This window comes from Gekko japonicus, unplaced genomic scaffold (genome assembly GCF_001447785.1).
Source record: "Gekko japonicus isolate JY-2015 unplaced genomic scaffold, Gekko_japonicus_V1.1 scaffold1576, whole genome shotgun sequence".
Classification (NCBI taxonomy): Eukaryota; Metazoa; Chordata; class Lepidosauria; order Squamata; family Gekkonidae; genus Gekko; species Gekko japonicus.
Window position 1 is genome coordinate 313404 of NW_015176497.1, and position 25683 is coordinate 339086.

Sequence of the window (25683 nt, forward strand, 5' to 3'; positions counted from 1 at the left end):
GGGGACAAAGGGTTAAGACACAGTTTGCAAGAGTCACATGGTTAACCAGCAGCTCTTCCACTTTCTGAAGAAAGCTTGGATATCGCTTCTTGCTCTTACTACGTTGGCCGTCGCCATTTTTAAGGATGTTTACTTTTAAAAAGTTTGCCAAAGTCCCAAAAAACTTGCTTCAATGCTTGACTGCCTCCTGGAATCTCTCCGTACAGCCCATTGCTGCTTTTAAACATGCCCCCCCTTCTAGCTCCATAACGCTTATAAACAGTTCTTAACAGAGGAGAGTCCCCTCTCCCCCCTCGTTTTCCCCCGCGGGGCTTTTGCTTTATTGTTTCGTTTCAACTTAACTCACTCTTCATATGTATATCAAGTAGATCTCACTGACAGATATGCTTATTTGCAACTCGACCTCCACTCGCTTGATTTGGGGTGTGTGTAGCTTAGTCCTTGCAGGAACACAGCAGAGAGACCGTTGGAGCAAAGGGACACCTCAATTTCCCGACAGCGTGCCAGGAAAGAGGCGACCCTCAGCGCTCCATGACTGGAGATCCTTCGCAAGGATCCCCGGGGGGCGTGGACATTCGCACCCCCTCTCTAACTGCTGGTTTGCGAGCCGCCTCCCTGGGAGATCCCAGGAGACACAGCCGCCATCACCATGCCAAAACCCCGCCTCTCTCTGGATGCCTCCTTATCAATGGAGGCCCAGATTACAAGTGTTGCCAGACTGGCATTCTTCCAGCTACAACAGGTCAGGCAACTGCCCCCTACCTGTCTCACACTGACCTAGCCACAGTAATCCACACAACAGTTTCCTCCAGATTGGACTACTGTAACTCACTCTACGTTGGCCTACCGTTGAAACTGACCCAGAAACGTCAGCTGGTCCAGAATGTAGAGGTGAGGGTCCTTACAGGGACCCCGTGAACAGCATATATTTGACCTTTGCTGTGCAAGCTGCACTGGTTACCAGTTGAGCACCAGATCAGGTTCAAGGTTTTGGTGTTTACCTTCAAGGCCCTAAACGGTCTGGAACCTACATATCTTCGTAATCACCTCTCCTGGTATACACCCCGAAGAGCATTACACTCATCTGATAAGAACTTGAAGAAGAAGAGATTGGATTTATACCCCGCCCTTCACTACCCAAAGGAGTCTCAGAGTGGCTTACAAACTCCTTTCCCTTCCCTTCCACACAACAGACACCCTGTGAGGTAGGTGGGGCTGAGAGAGCTCTGATAGAAACTGCTCTTTTTCAAGAATGGCTGTGCCAGAACTATGGCTTGCCCAAGGTCACCCAGCAGGTGCAAGTGGAGGAGTGAGGAATCAAACCCGGTTCTCCCAGATTAGAGTCCGCGCTCCTAACCACTACACCAAATTGGCTCTCCACTTGCTTGTGGTTCCCGGCCCAAGAGATATCCAGCCATCCTTGACCAGGCCTGGGGCCTTTCGTGCCTTGGCCCCAACCTGGTGGAACCCTTTGTCGAGTAACATCTGTGCCCTGAGGGACCCGATCCAGTTCCGCAGGGCCTGTAAGGCAGAGATGTTCCACCAGGCATTTGGTTGAGGACAGTGACGGCATCTATCTGGCTGGGACTCTCCCCTTCTTTTCCCTCCCTTGGGAAGTGGTAGCACATCTGGAAATTTGACTGCCATTTGTTTAATTTTAAATTGATATTAGAATTTTATTGTAATATGTTTTAAACTGTATGATACGTTGTTCCAGTATGTCGTTGTGCACCACCATGAGCCCTGCTATAGGGAATGGGTGGTATAAAAACTGAATTTAATAAATCAATAAATAATAGGAGTTACTTCAGAGAAAACACACAAAAACAGGCAGGGTGGGTGATTTGGCCCATTCCTCACTTGGGAATACAGTGCCAGGATCCAAGCCCCTTCCACCCCATTTACTTCTGCTTTAAAGCAGAGACTGAGAAAGCAAAACATGGAAAAGAGGTTGGGGTATAGTTGGGTTGCTCCCCATTTAGCTGAAAGCTTCAGATGCCAAACCTGAAGCTCCTTTCTCTTACAATACTGTTTTAGAATACAGACTCATATGAGAAGATAATTCTGTTCCTCCATTAGTACTACCACACTGATCAAAAACTCCACCCAGAGAAATGGCAACTTTAAAAAGCTAACATTGCTCATCAGTCAACACAGCAGACTTTGTTACCTTTAAAAATGAAACGGAGTGCAAGTTTCATGTCTAACAGATGCTAAGTGCTCATCATTTTCCTGGATAGGCATTACGTAGATCCCCATAGCCCCAAGTCTGCATTGGCGCTTTCTTTGCAATGACCGAAGAGGTGGGGCCAGAAGGCGTATATAGATTGTGGCTTCTCCAGCAATCAAAGACAGTGAGTCAAGGATAGTGCGATTCTGATGTTTCTCCCCTGTGGGCTACCAAAGTATAATAATCTCTGCACTTTTGCCCATGGCCTCCCCTCCCCCTGACAAGCACAGAAGCACTCCTGCGCACACACAACATGGGAGCAGCTGCTGCTACACCAAGCAGAGTTGGAGCAAGTGGCAGCAAAGAAATGGGACATCTGAAACAGGTGGGAGCCTTGGGAAGGTCATTCTTTTGGCCATTTGTTGCAACTGTCAGAGCAGGCACAAGTCACAAAGCCCACCTCAGTGACTGACTGCTGAGAAATAGCTGGGAGGTATTAACATCAAAGGAAATGAGGAGAGGGCAGCCAAAGAAAAGAAAAAATGCAACACAGCAAGACAAGGAGCTCCTGTACAGCAAGACAAGGAGCTCCTGTAAAGCACCTCCCCAAACCATGGGGGAGCCAAACAAGGCCAACATCGAGAAGGGGCCCAAAGCAATTCAGAAGGCTGCAGCAAAACAGCATCCCCAGGGAAAATTAGGGGAATGGCTTCAAAGCAACAGCTAAACTTGCCTAGCCCAGGTGTGCTGTGTGTGGGATAAGTTCCAAGCAGCTCACCATCTCCCACTCACTCCCACTCCTACCGCAGCGTCCAGCCTCTGTCTCGCTCTGCCTCTTCCTATCAGGTGACAAATGAAAGGGGGAGCCAGAAAACACTTTTGCTGCAGCAGACGTGGCCACATAATGTGTTTTGTACGCACCCCAGAATTCACCTCATCTACCTACTGAGGGAGGAAGATGACGGAGTGGCAGCTTCTGTGCCAGGCAAGACCGCATGCACGGTCCTTTCCCAGCATGCAAGGGCAGCTACTACTTCAGCCTTGTTCACTACAGACTGCTGGTTGGCTGGCTTGCTATGCCCCGCTTCTTTCACCTCAGAGATTCGGCGTGCGCTTGGCTGGGCATCAGGCAAGGAGGAGAAGGGAACAGCTGCCATAAGCCAATAGGAGCTCATGACCCATTTCCACAGGCTTTGCGACCTGCTTGTGTCTTGCGACCCACAGGTTGGGAAACACTCGGTCTAGCTCAACCGTGGCTTTAAAGTGTAGCAATATGACGGAATAGTCTCAGGGGGGGACAAGACCCAAGCTTAGACCAGAGCAAGTATGTCGAGCTCTTTGGAGGGTACTGCTGAAGTCAAGATCCTTTAGTTTGGATTTAATTTCTCTGAGCGACTCATTTAACAATGAAGCTGTTATATCAATCCCCAAGGTTGTTAATTTCTGCACCACAATAATACTGTAGGTTGAGGGTCCTCAAGCCCCACTTAATTGGTCTGAAACATAATATACTAAGTCTGTTGTATAAGAAAAATCATAACCAACTACCTTGTAAAAATGTCAGAAGGGTTTTTCCAACCCTGGATATAGCACAAGAAATGTGGGCACAGAAGTGGTGGGAAAAGTTCATCCCAGCCACCAAAGGAGATTCTTCCTGTCAAGAACTTTGGTTCATTCAAAATGGAGTTTGCTTAAAAAGTTTGGTTCAATCTGGCTGCGGCCTGCTCTTATTAAAAAATGTGGCCTTTAAGTCTCCTTAGTTCACACAGTCGTGCTGGAGAAGAGTGTCTATCTCTTCACCTGCAAGATAAGATGTTGTCCTGCAACCTTGGCTCGTTAACATTCTAAAGCAATTAAGACCTGTGGGAAGGACTGGTGCTGTGAAACTGCAGATCACATCACCTGCTCTTCTGACATGACCAGAGACCAGTTAGAAACCAATGATATCACCCTGTCCTTGATTGGCCTCCTTGTACCTGGAAGACATCGCTTGAACCCTGATCGGTGCTCAGGCCTAGTAACTGGGCTGGGGTTCAGACAATAAATAGGTTACCTTAATTCCTATTCAGGGGCCATGATGGTGTTGCATGTGAAGCTGAACATGTAACTCTGCCTTGTTCACCTTCTGGCCATCTTGGAAGCTCTAACTGCTGAAGCCAACCAGCTTGGCTTTTGGACTTTGGAGACAGACTACACTTGGACCCAGAACTGAATGGGTAACATCTTGTGTTGGGTATTACAAGTTGAAAACACTCAGTATATCTGGGGTTAAACATGTGACTTCACAGGAAGTCACATGTTTCTCGTGTAAACAATGTTCTTTAGATGTAGAAAGCCCGGGAATTTTCTCCCTGATCTAGGAATTTGATTAAGACTAAAGTGTCAAAGTATATTACCATTTTATGGCTTCTCTTCCCGTCTTTGTTTGGTGTTCTGAAGAACAAGAAGAGTAGCCATAATCACTCTCTTCTAGTTTTGTCTTTGTAGAGTAAAGATGTAGCCGATTATGCTCTGTTGTTATTTTCATCCCAGTTACCCTTCCCATGCTAGAATTTAGCAAAACCTTTATATTTCAATCACACATGGACTCTCAGTCTGAATTATTTTACCCTGGCTCTGCTGGACTATCTTATATCTGCTAAATACCATTTTTTTCAATATCTCACTATCACCCAACACCTTGACTTTGAGAACCAAGGTTCTATAAGTGTTTAGCTACTGTGTTAATCTTTAGCTTTCTTGTTTTATTCCCCACAATATTATTTTAAGTAATTCTGCACTTTTTATTAATTGTATTCTGCACTTAAATAAATATATATTTTATTCATCAATTCTGGTTTCTGTCTCCACTGCTGCAATGAGTTATCTGGTGCCTGAGACTGTCAGTTACTACCTCTAGAATAACCTGTGGGTCTCCTGCTGTGAGCCAACCTTGCAGGGAGGATTCCCTAGTTGAGCCTGGTTAGGTATAGAGTCTGTCTTTTGGCTCTGGACTGGAGGGACATAAAAGGACTGGTGGTAGCACTACCTGGTTAAATGTAAAACAGGTGCCTTTAACCCCTTTGTACTTGTAGCTAGCCCTTGGCGGAGAGAACTCCTGGCCCGGTTTGGGCAGGCATAGGGGCTCTTTTTGACACTTCCTGCATTCAGTTATGCATTCTGGAAACCCATGCTCCTGTCACTAGAGAACTGATGTGGCTTCTTTCAGCCATAATACACCCCTAGCCAGAGCCACTGGCATCTCTTAAACTACTTTCTACAAAATGTAGTTATGTGTTTGTGTGTATGCACTCCCAAATACGTATATGGAGGGTTGCCATATCCCAGTTATTCAAGTTTAGTTAGTCTGAATTTATACAGTATGCTAATTGTTTGGTAACTATGCAAATCAAATACATTAACTGTTGTATTCTCTTGCTTTCTGGCAAGAAACGCAAAACAAAAGTTTCAGAGGAAGCATCTAGTTACCCAACTGCATTTTCTGGGCAATAAAATATTGTGCTTTAAGGGCAGAAGGACCTCCTCAAATAGGGTTGTCACTAGTTTTTCTGGTTTTATAATAAAACAATTTCTAGGATCATGGAAGAAAAGGAAGATCACCCACCATCAATACTTCTCCCCAATCCCCATTTCTCCCGCACAATCCTTCATTGAATGTACTACGATATACCAAGATATATATTTACATACATCAGTGATGATAACGATTAGGGATGGGCACAAACAGTTTCACAAACTTTCAATGAACTTTCAAGCGGTTCATGAATGGATACATTTCCAGACTGTCTCTGCTCAATCAAAATGTTTACCAAACTTCAAAGCAACAGGGGGTGCAGAATTCTCCACCCTTGGAAACCTGCACCTGACATCATCCCCAAAAGCACTTTCCTGGGGCCATCTTATTTGGGGGGACCAAAACTCAGACCCCCTAAGTCCAATCTGCACAAAACTTGGAGGGCATGGAGAGGAACAACAGGGGGGAGATACCCCACAAGTTTGATGTCTCTAGCCTGCACACTCTATACACACCTAACTCCTGAACCTGCACCTGGCATTTCCCTTTTTTGTGGGGCCATAACATGGACCCCATACATTCAATCCTCACCAAACATGGAGAGCAAGTAAAGGAGAGTCAGTTGGAGAACCCATGTGAGCTTGGTGTCTCTAGCACACCGGGGAAGGGCTGTTCTATCATGTCACAAACATCACGAGTTTATTCGGCACCTAAACGTTTGTGATGGGCACAAACCAGCTGACAAATGAAAGGTCGTCATGAATTCTGGCCAGTTCATGGTTCACTGAACGATGTTCGCAAACTGAAGAACTGCCACAAACTTCCACGAATTTTGATGCAGTTCATGAAGAGCAGGGGTTACTCCTGCTTTCTGCTCTTCACAACAAACAGGTGTTTGGTTTAAATGGCTCAGTCATTTAAACCACTGCTTTCTGCACTCCATGGCTTTTTGCAAGGAGCAGAAAGCAGGGGTTTCCAAACAGTTGTGTGGTAATGCTCAGCTGTTTGGTTCAAATGGCTCCAAGCCACGTACCACAAACAGAACTGCAAAAATGCGGTTCACGCCCATCCCTATTCATGACAATTTGTGGCTCACGAACTGGACAATACACAAACTGAAAAGAACTGCATTTTCCTGGTTCATGCCCATCCCTAATAACAATTTCCTTCTACATTCTTGTGGTCAGAGAATATGCAATAGGATATTAAAATTATTATGAGGTAGGTATGTACACCTTCTCTTTTGCATCCTTCTGACACTCATTTTGAAAGCTGAATGTAACATAAAACTCTTTTGGTGGCTTCTATTTCTTAATTTTGGCTTTTGCTATAAGTTTCTTGGAGCAACCAGTCTGAGTAGCTAATCCACTAAACAAACAAAAGAAGGCAACTGCACTCAAGTTTGCTGTTCTATTACAGTGACAGTACATTTTCCTGATATCCAAACCGTGAAATAGAAGTACAATACAAAAATCACTGCTACTGTGTGTAAACTTCATTCACTTCAGTAAGGGCCCAGTGAAAAGACTAGAGGATATGAAGCAGCAATACTTGGAGGCTGCTAGATTACCCCTAAACTTTCCTAGCCTGAAAGTGAGAATACATTCAAGGCTCCTTTTATTAACAGTGACTCAAATATCTGCTTAATAGGGGGGGAGGAAAGGAGGGAAATGCATATCATCTACTAGCCAGTATCACACCCCCAGGCTTTAAAAAAAAATAAAGGAAGAAAAAAAGAATGCAACCTCTTGAAACTCCATTAATAAAAGGCCTAACATGCTCTCTAGGATATCCCTACCTTTTGCCAGAAGCTACAAATGTATACTCTAAAGTAAACAATGGAAAGGTTACTGAAGGTTAAGTACATTCACATACTTCAGTCTTAACAGCCAGACACCACGCTGGGAAGATAATTTACACAGCATGAACTCAGTGCCCTAATTCTGACAAGGGTGGGGGAAGCGGTGGGAGGTTTAGCAGGATACGTCACATGTCCACAGTGAATGGAGGTCAATCAAAGGGCACCTTTGTTTATAACCCAGACCCCTTTCTCATTTATCTTCCGCTGGGGATTCCCTGGTTGGCTGCATGACAGATTTTGTGACATCACCTGTCAGCTAATAATAGAAATTCAGTCAGCCACCTGCCAGCAAAGATAGATGGGTTTATGGTTACAGACTTACTAATTAAATGACTGGCTTTCACTCTCCTCTCTTCCACTCTCCAAGGCGCCCCCCGCCCCCCAGCTGCCAAGGAAACCCAGGGAGCAGCTCCTTGGTGTTCTCAGATACAACAGAGTCTCAAAGTTTTACTTGCTATAACGAGCTCTCTGTTGGCATCAGGAAGACAGAAATATTTTGGATTGCCATTTTCTTCTCTCTCTCTTTCTCTACTGAAGTAGAAAGCAATGAATTAATCCACTTATAAAGAACACATAAAGCTGCTGTATACCAAGTCAGACCACTGGTCCATTGTCTTTGCTGACTAGCAACAACTCTCCAGGGGCCTAGACAAAAAAGGTCTTTCCTAACATCTGCGGTGGCTCAAGTGGTTAAGACGCTGAACTGCAGGCTGTGGAAGGTCGGTAGTTCAGCAGTTCAAGACCCAAGTTGCCATATGATGGAGTGAGCTCCCGTCTCTAGTTCCAGCTCCTGCCAACCTAGCAGTTCGAAAGCAAGAAATTGCAAGTAGATAAATAGGTACCGCTTCGGTGGGAAGGTAACAGCATCCCGTGCGCCTTGGTGTTTAGTCATGCCGGCCACATGACCACGGAAACGTCTTCGGACAGCGCTGGCTCTTCGGCTTTGAAACGGAGATGAGCATCACAACCCTAGAGTCGGATTCGACTGGCTTTCGAGCAAGGGAACCTTTACCTTTACCTAACATCTGCTACCTGGGATCTTTAAGCTGGAGATGTTGGGGATTGAATCTGAGACCTTCTCAATGCAAAGTTTCTGCTCTACCACTGAGGTATGGCTTCTCCCTTAAAGAAAAAGCTGTTTGTAGAGGGAGATTTAAATTCCTATTTGCAGTCGTCCTGAACAATGGCAGTCACAGGGTTCCTATAGGGTGTGCCACAGTGGATATTGTGACATCACCGCCAGATTACTACTGGACCTGAGAAAAGCACAGGAATCCTAGAGAACAGGAATGTTTGCAAGAGATTATCTGTTGTTGTAACACCTTGACATTTTTTCTTATATTATTTTAGACTGGAGGGAAGGAAGCATCATGAACCAGAATACATACTTCACTCTTGCTTTCAAACAGGCCATATACAGCCCAATCATGACAGTACTTAAGCCGCAGGATGTGCCATTGCCTTCCAAAGAGTTCAGTTTCAAGTCAGAAAATTTGGGATCATAGTCTTAAAAAGTAAATTATAGTAACTTGGTAGCAATGCTTAAGGGAGTTGCTAGTTTATAATCAATTGTTTCTTGCTTGCATGTGAGAATACATTCAAAGGTAACTTTATTTATAATGGCTCAAATATCCATGTCCCGGCCCCTGCTGGGAGCTCCTGAAACAGCCACCCAGGACCGCCCCCCCGACGTGCAACTCACCCTGCACAATAGAAGAGCCGACGGCAAGGACGGTGCGGCGGCAGGAGGGCAAGCGGTGAGCGTGGTAACATCCCAGGGCCACGGGGGAGGCCAGGAGGTGGTCCTGGGGGAGCAGAGCGAGCTGCGGTGATGGGCCATGGCCACGGGGTGGGCTCGGCTTGTCCCACGACCCGAGGGCGGCCTAAATGGGGCCCAGTGGTGCAAGGGTGGCTGGGAGACCCGGAAGAGCTGCAGGAAAAGCAACACAGCAGGACTTGGCCCCAGAGCAAGGAGGAAGGGTGGAGCCACGGGCTGCGGTGTCTCAGCCTTTAGGGAGGGTGGGGGGCGAGGCGAGGGAGTGACAGGGGAACGAGGGGGTAATAAAAGAAGGAGCGGAGATGGCTGAGGAGGAGGCTGGGTTGGCTACAGCTGGAGTGGTGTGGGTGTCAGAGAGAAGGGAGCATAGCTGGACCGTGCGTGTGGTCAAAGTTCAGATCCCCAGGACGGGAAGAGAGGTGAGGTAACCCTCTGAATGTACCGTCATCTGAGGCCATCACTCCCTTCTTCCTTTGGAACTATCCCTCGGCTCCTGGTCTCTCACTGCAGGAGGAAGACGCCTTGGACTGGGCAGGGCCTGCAGAACGACCCCACCTAGAGACGGGATGGCTACAGGCGGCCAACCGCTAAGGGCCCCCGGAACCCATGACAATCCAGTTAACAACAATGAATGGAGGGGGCGGGCAAACCCTCTTCCATTGGCAGTCATTACTTTCCCTTTCATTGTATGAAATTCATTGTCCTGTACACTCACACAGTTCAGTTTATCCTTTGGAACTGCTGAGCAGTTAATGGCAGCTTGACATTCACATTAGCCAGAGGATTCTTGTACATAAAGTGGAGAAGGAGGCACATAGCTGAATATTCCATATGGAAGGCAGAATGTGCTATGCCTAGTCTCCATGAATTAAGTGCATGTGTTTTGCCTGCATCATAACACACATACAGGATCCTTAGTTGGTGAGTGTGAGAAGCGCCCCATGTGTTGCTTTCAACTTGAACATGTCCATTCAATCTCTTTGCGAGTTGCACTGAGAGATCAAAATAAGATTTGGCACAAAAGTTCAAGACACCATTCTGGGGCTTGGATCCAGAGATGCAACAACAGAAGGCCCAGACGGGTTCCTTCTGATCCCTGGAAAGATGATTATTAGCATCATGTTGGGTTGGAGCAAAGGGGAGAAAGGGGCTACAATATTGCCTTCCCTGCTCTTCCACTGATGGCAAAGGGACAAGTTTGTCCTCTTCCCCCTCCTCGCTGCAGCCCCTCAATTTGCATGGCTGTTTGTCCACATGACTCTCTGCAACTTCAGAAATCATCTTCCTGGGTTCAAGAGGTGTGCGCTTTGCCTGGGAGCATACAGAAAACCTGCATCTACTGGTGGCCTTACTTATTCACTTCATTTATATGCTACCTTTCTCCCCGATGGGGACTCACAGTGGGTTACAACATTCTCCCCTTCTCCATTCTGTTCTTATGATGACAGATTACTAAATCCAAGCCTATGCTTCAAATTTAAGCCCCAATTTGCCTCTCCATGCATTTTCAGTGATGACAGGAAAGAAGTAAAAAAAATATAGCAGCGTGATACAATGCCTTGAGCACTGAGATACTGGAATAAAATCTATTATGTGTATTTATGATATAATTCTCCTTCTAAAATTCAAACATCTGCATGAACTCTGCAACCATCTTCAATGAAGGGGAAAGGAAAGATGCAAAATACACTGAAGCCATGCTTCTCAAATACAATCTTCTACTAGTATATAGAGTGAAATTCAGTTATACCCTGAGTGACTTTGCTTGGAGGAAAACAGAGGGTGTAATTTATTCCAGCATACGAAATGTTTTCCCCTTTTCAATACACACTGATGAGAACTCTATTTGGTAATTGACTTTGCATTAGTAAACTGTGATTCAGGGAGTAAAAGCAAAAACATTGATGGTCTGCTGCTTCATATTTTAGAGGGTTTCTGTTCTGTTTCAAAACCAAAACAGGATTATCTAATACAGCTGGCAATACGAGTGCTTTTGTGTGGTTTACAATGTCAATGGGTCTACAAATTATTTGAAAAGGAACAACTGCTGACAATTAGACCAGGCTCTATGTATTCTGCAGAATCTAATACCTCAGCAGGATTTCATGCACATACAGGAAAACCTTGTTTTGTACAGACATGCCATTCATTCAAGTTTTCTTTACCTAGTGAAGAGAACAAACTGCCTGAATTTTGCTTAGTTTCCTCTCTCTTCTGCCCTCCGCTCCAAGCTTTTCTGTATGTTTTATTTTGGAAGAAGAGATTCCATTTGCCAGGTCCAGTCATAATTTCTCTGGGCCCAGTACAAACTTGTAGTATTTGACAAATAAGAAAAAGTAGACCATATCAGGGTTGCTGTCTATACTAGGTAACCTGGTAAAGTGATCTGACTCCCTCCATCTCCATACCTGGGCTTTTTTTATTTGGCTCACATTTGCCATTTTTGAACCAAATATTGATACAGTTAAGTTTGTGATATTCACTTCCAACCATACGCTCTAACACTTCTTTGTTTTATCACTTATTTAAAAGTAAAGCTAGATTTCCCTCTTGAATTCTGATAATTTCAGACCACTAATAGGGTAAATAGTAAACGGTGATGATAAACACAACATGGCTCAATAATATAAAAAACCCTAAACTGGATTCTTCTTGTTTACAGAGTAGTCATCCAAACCAGTTCCAGCATCAGTTGTGATATGCAAAGTGTGACAGACTATCAAGGGTTAATGCTCTTGAGTCTGAGAACCTTTGAGTGACAGGCTGTTCAAATGGAATTCTGTGGAGAGAGTCAGTTAAGACATGACAGTTGGGAACTGACAGTTGAAAAAGAGACAGTTAAGCACTGGTTGTGGACTGGAAAGGAGGCAAAAGGAGGGAGAGGAGCAAAGAGGATCCCCATTCAAGCTGAAAAGGGAAATGGCTCTTAAAAGAGGAGTGATCCCTGGTCAGTGTATATAGAAGGATTTTGAGAACTTGGTTGTATGTTCCTGCTTTCTAGACTTTAAAAGTCAATGAAACTCAGAAACCTATGCTGGAGTGTTTAAGCAGAAACTGAAAAGAAAACCTCTCTTCTCAAAGTTTTAAACAACCTTTTTGAATAGCAGAAACACTTACCTATTGACAACAAATTATCTGGAGTTAGTGTAATTACACAGTTACCTCAGTTTTATTATCAGTTCACCTCATACAACCTACTCTTAGGCTGCGTTCAGACTGGCAGTTTGGCCTGGCAGGCAAGCGTTTGAGGAGCGTTTCAGTAGCAGATTAAAGGGGCGGGTTCACACAGGCACATGTTTCAGGCGTCCCCCAGCCGTACTCAAGCCGTCTTGTGCCGCTTCCCTCCCGAGTTCAAAAGATACCATGTTAAAGTGGTAGCAAACTGTGTATACAGCGCGTTGATTCCGGTTCCCTGAGTGTGAACACAAACGCTGCTAAGGTGGGAACAACCTGTAGTTGATAATAGGTGCCAGCTGGTTCCGCGGCAGGTGCAAGTGCGCACGACTGGAATGCTCTGGCATGCCAAGTGGAAGTGTGGAGTTGATCCTGCCCTATTTGCTGATGTGCCTATGCACATAGGCGCACACAGCCGAGTACGGAAACCATGCTAACAGCCCGCCAGGGGCGGGCAACAGCGTGAACGCTCCCTTGCGCTTCCTCCACGATATCCTCCTGCTTAATTCACTACAGTGTGGATGGGAATACCGGGAACAAGCCGTTCCAGGTCTATTCTGTTTTTTCTTTGCAACGACTCCCTAGTGCTTCAAATTCCCAGTCTGAACTCGGCCTTAATTTCACCTAACCTTTTATCTTCTAAGTTAAATAAAACATTTTATTTATTTTGAACTTTCAAAGGCCTCTCGTGTGCCATTTCAGAAGCTGAATATAAGAACATGATTGTATCTCTTCACTCAGTTCCCTGGGCCAGGCCAGCTCCAGAATAGATATATTAAAGCAACTGGGTGGGACAGCCATAGACAAACAAAGAAGAAAATAGATATAGCAAGAAAGAAGAAGAAAAAAAGGGAAAATCCTGTGTGTGAGGGAGGGAAGAGGGCAAGATTGCCATACAAGGCTTTTATGGATATTAAGGATCTGAGTTAGGTATTGAGGTGAGCTGCTGTAATTGAGCTCACCCACTTTCTTTCCATTTTTGTGGCTCCTACATAAGTTCGCCTATGCAACCCGGGAAGAGTCATGGGATTGGGCATGGATGTCAGTTACTGTGACTAAAAAAATCAGCTGCCATATTACAATTAACAACTTAGCTTGAGGAGATATGGTATTTATTAGAGCTCTGTTACATGTCAATGATTACTCTCATCACACTCTCCCCAACGCCATTATGCAGAGTGACCACTGGCTTCCCCCCCCAACTAACAACCAATCTACACAGAACATGAGATCTGTAATGTCTGCATTAGAAAGTCACTGTGCAGTCATCACATGTGTCACAAAATAATCTCTTTATGCTTCTAGTTATCAGATCACTACCATTGCTCTCCCTGGTGTGAGTGGGAATGTCTTCTTTCTTAGTGATTGTCTCCAGATCTCTCAGTACTGTACTTGCATTTTTATCAGTATTACTTTGGGATTAATGTAGGCCATTTTTGAGCAATAATATTAATATCAGAAAAAAACAGCCACTTTTTCTCATCTCTGGGCTAATTTCCCCACCAAAGAACAGAAACAGACTACATAAAAAGAATGGTAAGGAGGAAAGCTCCCCTTCAAATTATTTCTGTATGGAAACATCGTTGAGTCCTATTCACACCATGTCTACTTGTTGCTTAAGACTGCATAGATTTTGGAAAGCAATAAACCAACCAATATTAACCATAAACAGGCTTCTTGCAAAGTGGCAGAGTAGATTTTACTTTGTTAGCTGCATGCAGTGTTATTCCCAGTCAGTAAACAAGGATTATAGACAAGGATTAGAGAGAATTAAAAAAATAAACACCAGCCATGAAATACAAAGTTCCTGTTAAGTTGCAATTGAATAGAATCTAATTTGCTGATAAATGCTAATTCAGCCATTTCAAACTGAAATGTCCCTTTCAAGCCTTTTTTGTTAAAGCATGGCGCCCTGGGACACTAAAATGTTCTCCTACCAGTTTTTGAAACGTTGCCGTTTTTCATGTCAGAATTTGTGTTTATACTTTTATGTAGAGACTGACCTGTTTGTCTTATTTGACAGCACAAGGGCATTGCTGGCAAGTGCTACGGTATATCTCATAGGAGGATGAGCAGATGAGTACCCCCCGCCTTCTGGTATTAAAACCTATCCTATTATTGCCCAAATAGATATGGGGACAGAGATGGCTGTTGGGTTTGTTCAAGAACCTAGTCCCTAGCTTTGTGTCTCTTGTTATAACTGTTATAGCTACTGTGACATTAAAAAGTCAGTGTGTGTCTCTTGTTATAACTGTTATAGCTAATGTGACATTAAACAAAGAACTCTAGGAGCTCCCACAAAAGACAACAGAAGTCAGCGTTGCCAACAGGTTCTCTAAAACACAGAACTAAAAGCCTGCTGTCATTGTGGTTAAAACATGGTGCTTGGTCTCTGTTCCCTGCACATGCATCTCTTCACACCCACACTTTTTAGGGTTGCCAGGTCCCCTCACTGCGCTGGGAGGGGAATTTTTTGGGGGGGCATTTCAGGACATCCCTGATTCAATGATGTCACCCAGAAGTGACATCATCACGTCGGCAACATTGCACAGTGATGCTCTGGATTGAGGACAAAACTCTATGGTTTTAGGCCACATTTACCATAGAGTTTTGCCCTCAAACCAGAGCTTTGTGCAGGGACATGGCTGTTTGGAGGTAGGGGTTTCCCTCACAAGCCAGCTGGCCGGTGGCAGGCTGAAACCCCAAAAACTGGAGGAACTCTTGCTGGGACCTGGGGACAGGCAACCCTAATTCTTTTCTTAACAACTGTCCACTCCTGGTTTCCTTTATCTTTCTTTAGCTTTCTGTCTCTTAACATCTTTCCTTTAGTCCTCTGTCCCATTCCCTGGATTCCATCACTTCGGCATCCCTCAATGCCCTATTCTTTCTCCTGTTGCCACTTCCCTCAAATCCCTGCATAATGCAAACTTTCTTTCCAAGAAGAGAGAAGAAGAGAAGAGATTGGGTTTATACCCCGCCCTTCACTACCCAAAGGAGTCTCAGAGTGGCTTACAACCTCCCTTCCCTTCCTCTCCCCACAACAGACACCCTCTCTGAGGTAGGTGGGGCTGAGAGAGCTCTGACAGAAACTGCTCTTTTTCAAGAACAGCTCTTATCAGAACTACAGCTTGCCCAAGTTCATCCAGCAGGTGCAAGTGGAGGAGTGGGGAATCAAACCCGGTTCTCCCAGATTAGAGTCCGCACACTTAACCATTACACCAAACCGGCTTCTCTTCCTTTCCAAGGTCCTCTGCCTCCTTCAAACCTGGACCCTTTCGCCCTTCTGTGACAACAGAGTTGCTCAGCTGATTGCAACCACAGGATAGCATAAATGGAAACAGAACGTTCTGAATTATAAAGATGAATTTAAACAAAAATAGAAACCCACCAGAAGGAAGCTGGTATTTTGTAAACTATATACAATTTTAAAAGTCAGCAGAACTTCGTTAGATGGAACTCAAACAGAGCAATATCATAATCACTCGCTCTCTATATTTTATGGCTATGTTTGAGTTTCTCCAGCAAATCTTCAATCCTTGTATGATGACTCTTGTTCCTCTACTTCCTTATCAGTGGCAGAACTCTCCCAATTTGTAATGGAGCTATATATTAGCTTAACATTTTAACATAGAAGTAAGATCATATGAAGAGGGTTTAAGTGCGCATTAAAGCACATATATATCCAAATGTAATCTCCTCCAATGTAATGTTTACAGCAATTGTCAAACACTACCAAGTGATTGCCAAAGATTATTTCAGCTAATTTGCCAAATTTGCTAGGAATGATCATTTGTGAGAGAGAATCAAGAGGCCCAGGGTGTATAAGTATTTCTATTACCTTAACAGTTCTAGAAAATACAGCCTAGGTTCTGCAGTTCTTCTACTTACCAGGAGATGGCGGCTGAATCTTAGGTTGTTTCTTGGTCTCGCCAGTGCTGAAGACTTCAGGAGGCGGCTCCTCCCCTCGTTCAATCTTGCATTCAAAAGCAAACAGGTACTGAATATATTGTTTTTTCAGGGAACTGGCTGCGCTGCTTGAAGTGCCAACATTAAGGTTGGTTGCCAGCTCACGCCACTTCTTATTTTTGTTAACCTAGCAAAAATAAACAGCAGAATCAGTGGATTGCAGCAAAATGGATTAAAGCCAGCATGCACATGCATGCGTGCGCACACGCACACACAAACACTTAATGCCTTGGCTTGTTTTTTATTTGCCTCTTTTAACTAATGCTCATTACTCCCACACTCAGTAATGCACAAACAGCATTTACACTTATAAACCCATTAAAGAACCTGCTGATAGCTATGTAAAATGTTCTTGCTTGTGGAGAGGCATCTTCTGTCTGACATTACTTCTCTGTTCCTAGCACTTTTGGGGGGGTATACATTGTGCAGTTAGCCAATTTATCTTCTACCTAATGTGTACTTACACTCTTTGACAGACAAATATACATTTAGGCTCTAATTACAAAACAGCTTCTAAAAACTAATTTAAAATGGCAATAATCAGGCTGTTATTTCACTCTTTAAGTCCTTTTACACTGATATGAAAGCCAATTTCTTCTCCAAAATAGCCATGAGATGAAGAATTATTTAGCCAGTAATTCCTGATTCAAATATATAAATGCGGCTCTGTTGGAATGCACCATATGAAACCAAAAGCTGTGGTTTTAGGGCTACACACATTAAACTTTTTTCATATGCATGGAAACATATACATGTATTTTTCTCGCATATGGAATTTGCAGCATGCAACAACTTCTAATACATGTATATGTGGCAAATTAGAAATCTGGGCATTTTTTCTCATATGAAGGCACACCATGTTCGAAGTACGTAGCCAGGCAGTAAAGTACGCTCCGGCAGTAAAGAGCCCAGGGGGTGGGCACATGCAACAAGCCCCACCCCCTGCTCCCAGCAGCCCTCAGTCACAGCAAGAAGCAGCCAGGTAAGTTGCAGAGCCCCCCCCCGGCCCCCCGGTCCAAAACAGTCCAGTGGCACCTATAAGACCAAGTTTTATTCAGGTACAAGCTCTCCCTCCTCTGCAAGGACAGATCTGCACATCCTCCCAATAACTAGTAATCCAAAACTGTCCAGTGGAGCCTGAGTGGTGGGTGTTGCCTTCTGAAACACTTCCAGTGGCTGAATATGAGTGTGGCATATGCAAATAAGTTATGCCAATGAGTTATGCTAATGAGCTCCTGCACCTCTTTTTCTGACCCCTGTACGTAGCCATTTTTATAAGCATTTAGCATAGAACAGTGAATACCTGAAATACTGAATAATTTCTTTTACAGTACTTTTGTACATTCAATGGTTCAAATCAATGAATTCTGATACATTGTAGAAATAAAACAGAATGGAAGGTCTTTGATTTAAATTATTGCAAACTGGGCTACATGGGGTACAGGACATATTGCATGCAAAATAACATTGGTTGTCAAAAGGAACCGAAGTACTGATCCTGCGTCCTGGTACTTCAAAACAAGTGTCACGGACTTCCGTAGCACTTGTGCAAGCCAGAGTGTGTTCAGTATTACAACCTAGATGAGCCTAATAGCTTCAAGCTGAACTGGTTTCTGCATCAAGCTGTTAAGAGTTGCATCCCACTGTGTGAGCCAAATTGACTTTTTGAGTCATATACTGATCAACCTTTAACCAAAATAATTAGATTTCATTATTCCATGTTAGCTGTCAAAGGTGAAGACATTATTGTAGATGTTGTTAATAACGATTTGTTGGCCAAGGAGACACTTAGGCATTTATGCTTATTAAAGCCAAAAGAATGCTGGTCCTTAAATAAAACTGTAAAACAGTATCAAGAACATAGATTCAAGCTGTCCATGTTTTAGATATACTTGATATAATCAGCTTCCACTTTTGACAATTACTGCTGTTTTCCACAGTCCATTGTGTCAATATAATTAACACTAAGTGCGTAACCAGCTCACTACTATGTACGCACAAGACTTCCCCTAAATACTCCAAAATATTTTCAGGGATTTAAAAACAAACCAAGGTAAAAGTACAGAGACAATACACTGTCCTCCTCACACAAACCTATACTGAAATACATCCTATAAAAACAAACCAGTGAGATCAGTTCTTGCCAACCTGATGGTACACTGTAGAATATCCAAGACTGAGAGCATTAAACTTGTATGGCTCATCCAACCATGAAGGCAGGGGAAAGGGGCTCTTCCCAGGGTTCCAGAATTCATTCAGATCAATTACAAGGTGACCAAAATATTCTTAAGCTTGACTTGCTTTTGATAAAACCTCATGGTTATGGGGCAACTACTGAAAATACCTCACTACAACACAGCTGTCTAAACACAGCACATTGATAATACAGTTAAAGGGATACTTTAAGGGCCAGCTCACATTTTATGGTGGCTTTCATGTGTGCACTGAACTCATTGCAAGGAAACATGCAAAAGCAGGGATCATTTCTATAAATCAGCACCTCCAAAAAGAAGATGTATACATAGTGGCTGTAATTTGAGCAACTGTGGGGGCTCAAAAACGTTGCTGAATTCACAGTGGCCATGCTGGAAGTGTAGACTGCCCTCCCCCTATGTGGAAGCACAGGATTGCATGAATGCTACTTCTGCAAGCACTGGCTAATTGTGAGCACAGCAGGTTCCTGTCTACTCCTGTATCAACTGTATGGGCCCCCCAGACATTTCTACAGTGAAACAGCCCTTAATCAGTCTTAGAAATGAAGAATAATGTAATGGGGTGAGGCATGTCTTATGCTGGACTGGCCCAAGCTGGTTGAGAAAATGGAAGCTGAGGAAAAAGTAGGTAGAGAACACAATGAGTGTAAGGGATGACTGTTTAATTTTACCAGTTAACTTCACTAACTCCCCAAATCTACAGTGAAGGGAAGAAGGCAAGACAAACCCTGGGCTAGGCCTTGAGTATGCTGGGTAACCTCACTCAAAGGGACTGTGAGAACTTGTCATGGTTGGCAGCGGCAAAACCAGGATCAACCTTTGTTTTGTCTTGTCTCCCACTCCTCTGCAGCAGAGGCAAGCAAGGAGTAACTCAGGCCCAGGTAGGGTTGCCAGATCCCTTCCTCACTCCAGTGGGGGGCTTTGGGGGGTGTTTCAGGGGTGGGTGGGGATGCCCCCAAGCCCCACCTGAAGTGTGACCACCCACCCAGCTACCCCTCTCCCCCTCCTCCTGCCAGATTTAAAGGGCTTCAGCTGATCAGTGGGGACCATGTGGCCCACCGATCAGCTGGAGGACCCTTTAAATCTAGCAGGAGGGAGGGAGGGGGCAGTTATAGGTTGCATGCTTGGCTTGCAAAAAGACCCTTTAAATTGACTTTTTGCGAACTGAGTGTGTGGCCCATGACCCCCCCCTTCCTCCTGCTAGATCGAAAGCGCCCTCTAGCTGATTGGCGGGCCACACAGTCCCAACTGATCAACTGAAGCCCTTTAAATCTGGCAGGAGGGGAGGGAGAGGGGTGGCTGGGTGTGTTTGGGGTGGGGATCCCCCACCCGCCAGCTGTCCAGGGGCAGGCTGGTGCCCCCAAAGGCAGGGGAACCCCCACCCAGACTTGGGGGCTGGCAACCCTAAGCCCAGGCCTCATCATGTTTTGTTTTCCTCCAGGATGCAATATACAGGTAGGCTTTAATTGTGGTCTTTGGTGTCTAATTGAAGTCAAACTCAGTACATAAAATCCTATACCATTGCATTAGTTACTAGAACAATATAGCAGCTTTCTTCAGTTTAATACATTTTTCTTTTCAGATTTTTTTTACTTAGTAAAGTCAAAACTGACATTAGTTCCAAGGTTCATGTTCATGATTGCCACTCTCTGCTTGCAGTGATGTCTTTGCAATATTAAGCTATCAAAAAATAGTCTCTTACCTGGGCTAAACCTCCAATCTCTTTAACGCAGACATAAAGCCTAAAAAGATCTAGTGGTTTCTTGCCTACAGCAGGTAGACTGGCTACAGGGGTACCCCTTTCTTCCATGAAGTTGAGATAGCGATCCACCCACATTTTACGCTCTGGTTCATTTCCCAGCTCATACATTTTTGTGATCTTCTCTCCAGTTGTGGTGGAGGAACTTGACTTCTAAAGCAAAGACATATCAAAACGAGAGTTGGGGTAGGGGCAAGAAGGGGAAAGAAAGTAAGAAACTCACAACACTGACAAAGAGAGGATGTTAAGCAAACTAAAGCTATCACACAATAGTCAGGAATGAAGGCTACTAGTTCAGGCACAAACAATACATTCTGTCCACATGCTGCAGATCGTTATATGATTTCTAAAACAAAAGGGCCCAAACTCCCCATTTAATTATTTTTATAATTCATCTATTTGATGAGCTTTGGATCTCAGAAGGCAAGTTCCTGATGATGCCTCAGTTTAAGTCATTTGCTGCTGAACTATGCAGCCTATGTATAAAACACAAGAAACCTCTGAAACAGAAAGAACACTCAAAGTTCTGCATTCAAACAAATGGCACACACAAAAAAGAGAGAACAGCTAGAAAAATTCACACCTTTTGAGAACTAAGAAATAGGCAAGACTAAGTACTCCTTTCAAATCTAGATTTGAAGGAAGTCATCACTGGTATTTCAAAACTGCTTTCCTTCTATTAAATTGTGGTACAAGAGTTGTCAAACATCTTAAAAGAGAACAGCATGACATGATTGCCTGATGGAAGTGAGTTTCCAGGAGTACATTATATCATTCCTTAAGGGCCTTCTTTTAGTCTTCCAATTTAAATTCACTTTTGAATTTATGAAGCTTTATCTGGCCTGGGTCCTTCATACATTACATACTATCTTTCTCCTTTTGTGTCAACTGTATGTCAAATACATGTGAGAAAAACTCTTAAAGAGATGTTCACACAGTAGCTGCCTGACATTTGGAGACTTGCCAAGGTTTGATCCTCTTTTATTGCATGATTTCCCTTCTGTTAAGTAGGTGGAGTGTACTGGAGTTGGGTGATGGTGTGGTGGAGAGGGTGATTTTAATCTGCACTAGATTTTGTGAGTTTTAAGGTTGGTGTATAGTTATTTAGTGCTTGCTGTTAGGTACATTGTAACCTGCCACGTACTAGACTCCATGAAACTGGACGTCAAATATATGAACGGCATGGACTGCCACAGGCATTCTTTATGGTGAAAAAGTGGTATAGAGTGCTCCAAAACAGAGGGAAACAGAAAGCTTATGATTAGATAATCAGATATAGGGAGTGATCACAAAAGTTACTGTTCCATTGTCAAAGCAAATACAATCTTTGCTTTATACAAGAAAATGAACATGAAATATGTTTTTTATTTCCTTGTATAACCCTCTGGCTGAAACATGGAGAATGTGGAAAAGAGCCATTAAATACTAAGAGCAAGGACAAGGTGGGCCCAGACACTCCATGAGCCATAGTTATTATTTCCTGTGTATGTAATATTTTGTACAATCCAGTAAAAGTTAAATTCTTCTGAGTCCCGTAGATTTCATGGGTGAGTTACAAATGAGTTTAAATCTCTCTCATGAATGCTGGGTCAATTGTGCCCATTAAAAATAAATAAATAAGTATCAGTCATTGAAACCTTTTGCCTTATAAGCACAATTCCCATTTATTCACAGCAATTGTATGACATATTCTTAAATAAAGGCTTATATAAAATCTGTTTTTATCATATTTAACTGACAATAAACTCAGTTTGGTTTATTACATATATATGGAGGAGTGCAACAGAAGACCATATCCATGCTGTGTTGCTTAGCTGGATCTGCTGGATTTAGGAGTAATTATATAATGAACCCTCTCAGAGTTTCTTAATAAAGCAAACGAAAGATCTAAATATTGCACACCCTGTTGGAAGTTGGAATGTACAGATAGCCCTGCATCTTTGAACAGTTACTAAAATGATTTATTGTCCTGGAAGAACAAATTATACTGGCTAACAACAGTACTGTTAATTAATTTTTATATTTTCCTCACTTGTGATGTCACATGCTCCATAAGAGCACAAGTGCTATCTCTGTTTAATACAACTCATAATAATTTTTCACTCTGCCACCACACCAACTGCCTATTACAAGAAACATTCAGAAGTAATGGCCAAACAAAGGTTTTCAATTTTACACTGTGAAATGCTTTCTCTTATAAAGCTGTATCATCAGAGGAGGAAAGTAGTTTACAGTCTTTTCTCTGCCTGGCACTTGTACTGTCTACATAAAGAAAGTCACTTTTCAACAAGATGGCAACAGGCCACAAAATGACAACATAATCTGAAAACATCACAATTTACAGAAGGCAAGAAGGACTTCTCACTGCAGGAGCTTTCTGACTGTCAAGCTCAGTGAAGTAGGTACAATTTTCTTCTAAAATGAAATATTAACTTTGGAAGAATAAGGAAAAAATCTTCCCATATAGGGCTTGACTTTCAATTGTCTGCACCCCACAGCTAAAGACATTAAAATTTTACATTTTGACCATGGTAATGGTTAGTCAAACAGTGTGGCCCAGAACATATTCTTCCTTAAAGGGAAGTTTTATACTCAACAGTTCTAGTATTTATTATGCAGCAAAACAGATAAACTATGAACTAAAGTAAATTTAACAATCAGTGGTAGAATAAATAGCAGGAAATAGTTATAACCACATCTGTTTTTGTGGATATGTGGCAACTTTCTTATAAATAAAGTAATAATTCATGTGGTATGTTAACTAAAGTATTGACGAAGACTTTTGATACAATACGATTAAGCATATAAATTCTACATCATTTGTTAAAAAATGCATTTAAAAATTTGCCCATTCTTCCTGTATTAAAGCTTTTAAAAATAATTATAGTGCAACAAATTATTTTTGCTTGTGCACACGCAACATGAGTGTATGTATGTGCATTTAGAAACAAATGTTATGGGAGAAATACCAGATGAACTCTTGCAAGAACAGTGCACACCCATACACAGATATATTTTTGGCTGCCTGAGGGATTCTGCAGACTGCATCTCTCTCTTTCGCTCTCTCTTTGGAAGAACTATAACATATCCATCAGTCTGTTATTTGTATATGTTATTGTGAATATGCAAAATGCAGAGACTGTTGACTATCACAGGGGAATGTTGACTTTCTTGCATACATCTGGTAAATGTCCAGAATTATGGAGTTATAGTAATTCACTTTGATGGCAATCATTTTGTGACTGTATAAATTCAGGCCTCTATGTCACATATTACTGGGGAAAAACCTATCACTGTTATGGGCAGGACGTGTGCAAAAGGAGATCTCCCTGGCAGGAAGCAAGGAATCTCTTGAGTAGACTAGAATATGGTGGAATTTTAGGACCTAGTTTTGATATGCATTAATGATACTTATTATGAAGTGTTTTCATTAGCACACATGCACGTGTGTGTGCGCGCGCGCACACACACACACACACTCAATCATGTATTTTATTACTCTCTTGTTCATGTAGATACTTGATAGATATCTGTTCATAATACCTGCAGAACTGCAGATAGCCAGCTGGTATCTCTCACAGGCCAGTGAGTGAACCTTCTCCTTCTTCAAGTTGTAACACATAATCCAAATTAATAGTTTTCATAATACAAGGACATATTGAGGGGATATGAGGAATCACAACTGTGTGTGTAAAAACAAAAACAGGTAATTCCTCTTTCCTAATCCAAACCTGCCCTTCTAGGAGACTGTAGGTTATTAGGAGCCTGGTTAGGTAAATCTCTCTCTCTCTCATATTCAATTGGCTACTCTACTACAACTTCTTCTAAAACTTTAATCTGACCAGATGGTCAACATGATTTTTTTGGTAACTGCTTAAGTATCAGCCACTTAATATAAGAAATATTAGGTTTCTGTCTTGATAATCTGATTGATACAGAAGTATACGGTAGCCTGACAATCTCTAGTAGTATGTAGATTCAACTGCAATTTATTTCCTGGAAATAATTTCCACTGAAACGAAAGGATGAGGATGAATGGTAGACATGACACTTAACTTGGATTCTTTACATTTTCCTGTTCCCTACAACTTAAATCAATCCAATACAGGAACATGTACAGTGAAAGTTTTAGATTATTTTCTAAGAACTATATCTGAAATAATGACTGTATAAACTAAACTGAAAGAGTAAGGTAATTTCTCCTTCCTCCTTTACCCAAAAAATCTAAAGTGGTCCTCTTACATTTAGGGGGAAACAAAACATGCATTTTTAACAGGTTCCCTTGGGATGAATAATAGCTCAAAGAACTAATGAACACATATTTTTTCCACTAAGATATTCTGCACTATCCCCATTTAAGAAAAAAACCAAAACTGCAATAAAAGTCTATGACTAGTTTGTAGAGGTAAAGGTAAAGGTTCCCTTGCTCGAAAGCCAGTCGAATCCGACTCTAGGGTTGCGGTGCTCATCTCCGTTTCAAAGCCGAAGAGCCAGCGCTGTCCGAAGACGTTTCCGTGGTCATGTGGCCGGCATGACTAAACACCAAGGCGCACGGAACGCTGTTACCTTCCCACCGAAGTGGTACCTATTTATCTACTTGCAATTTCTTGCTTTCGAACTGCTAGGTTGGCAGGAGCTGGAACTAGAGACAGGAGCTCACCCTGTCTTGCGGCACCCGGGTCTTGAACCGCTGAACTACTGACCTTCCACAGCCTGCAGTTCAGCGTCTTAACCACTTGAGCCACCGCAGCTCCTAGTTTGTAGAACTGCTCATTAAAACATGCATATTCAGATATGGTGATTTTTATAGGAAAAATCACAAAATGCCTTCTGAGACTCAAAGTCATTGCCCTGTTGGTCTGAAAACTAGATTGCCTATCAATTGTTCTTCAACTTTCTTCCCTACAGATCGTAAACATGCACAGTTCCTTTCTACCATGGTTAAAAGCTTTCACATCAAGTGCAGATTTATGTGACTGAGGATCATTTGTGTTAAACTTTTGTGTAATTTTGCCCATGAAGAGTGAAGCAGCCTGAGAAGCAATACTGTGGGATAAACAAATTATTTTCATTTTTATGGGACAAACCAGACACTGTTAAAGAAGAGTTTGTTACTGAAAGTAGCAGCCATGGGTACAGCTTTTCCATCCCCCAGCATAATTTAGTATGATTTACCTGTCTTGATGTAGTACATTTCTCTGCTAATGAAAGCTGACCATATGGAAGGGGGGGGGAACCATATACTGTTG

General features: G+C 42.9%; 1 protein-coding gene across 2 annotated transcripts in view; it reads right to left on the bottom strand.

Moving 5' to 3' along the window:
* Positions 1-25683, bottom strand: part of ARID1B (AT-rich interaction domain 1B) — a 143654-nt gene that overhangs the window by 25194 nt on the left and 92777 nt on the right. For both annotated transcript variants that reach the window (XM_015427298.1, XM_015427297.1), the window contains 2 exons: positions 20378-20587; positions 16385-16589 (listed from right to left, as the gene is read on the bottom strand). In XM_015427298.1, coding sequence (XP_015282784.1) covers positions 16385-16589; positions 20378-20587 — 415 coding nt within the window. The remainder of the gene's footprint in view (positions 1-16384; positions 16590-20377; positions 20588-25683) is intronic.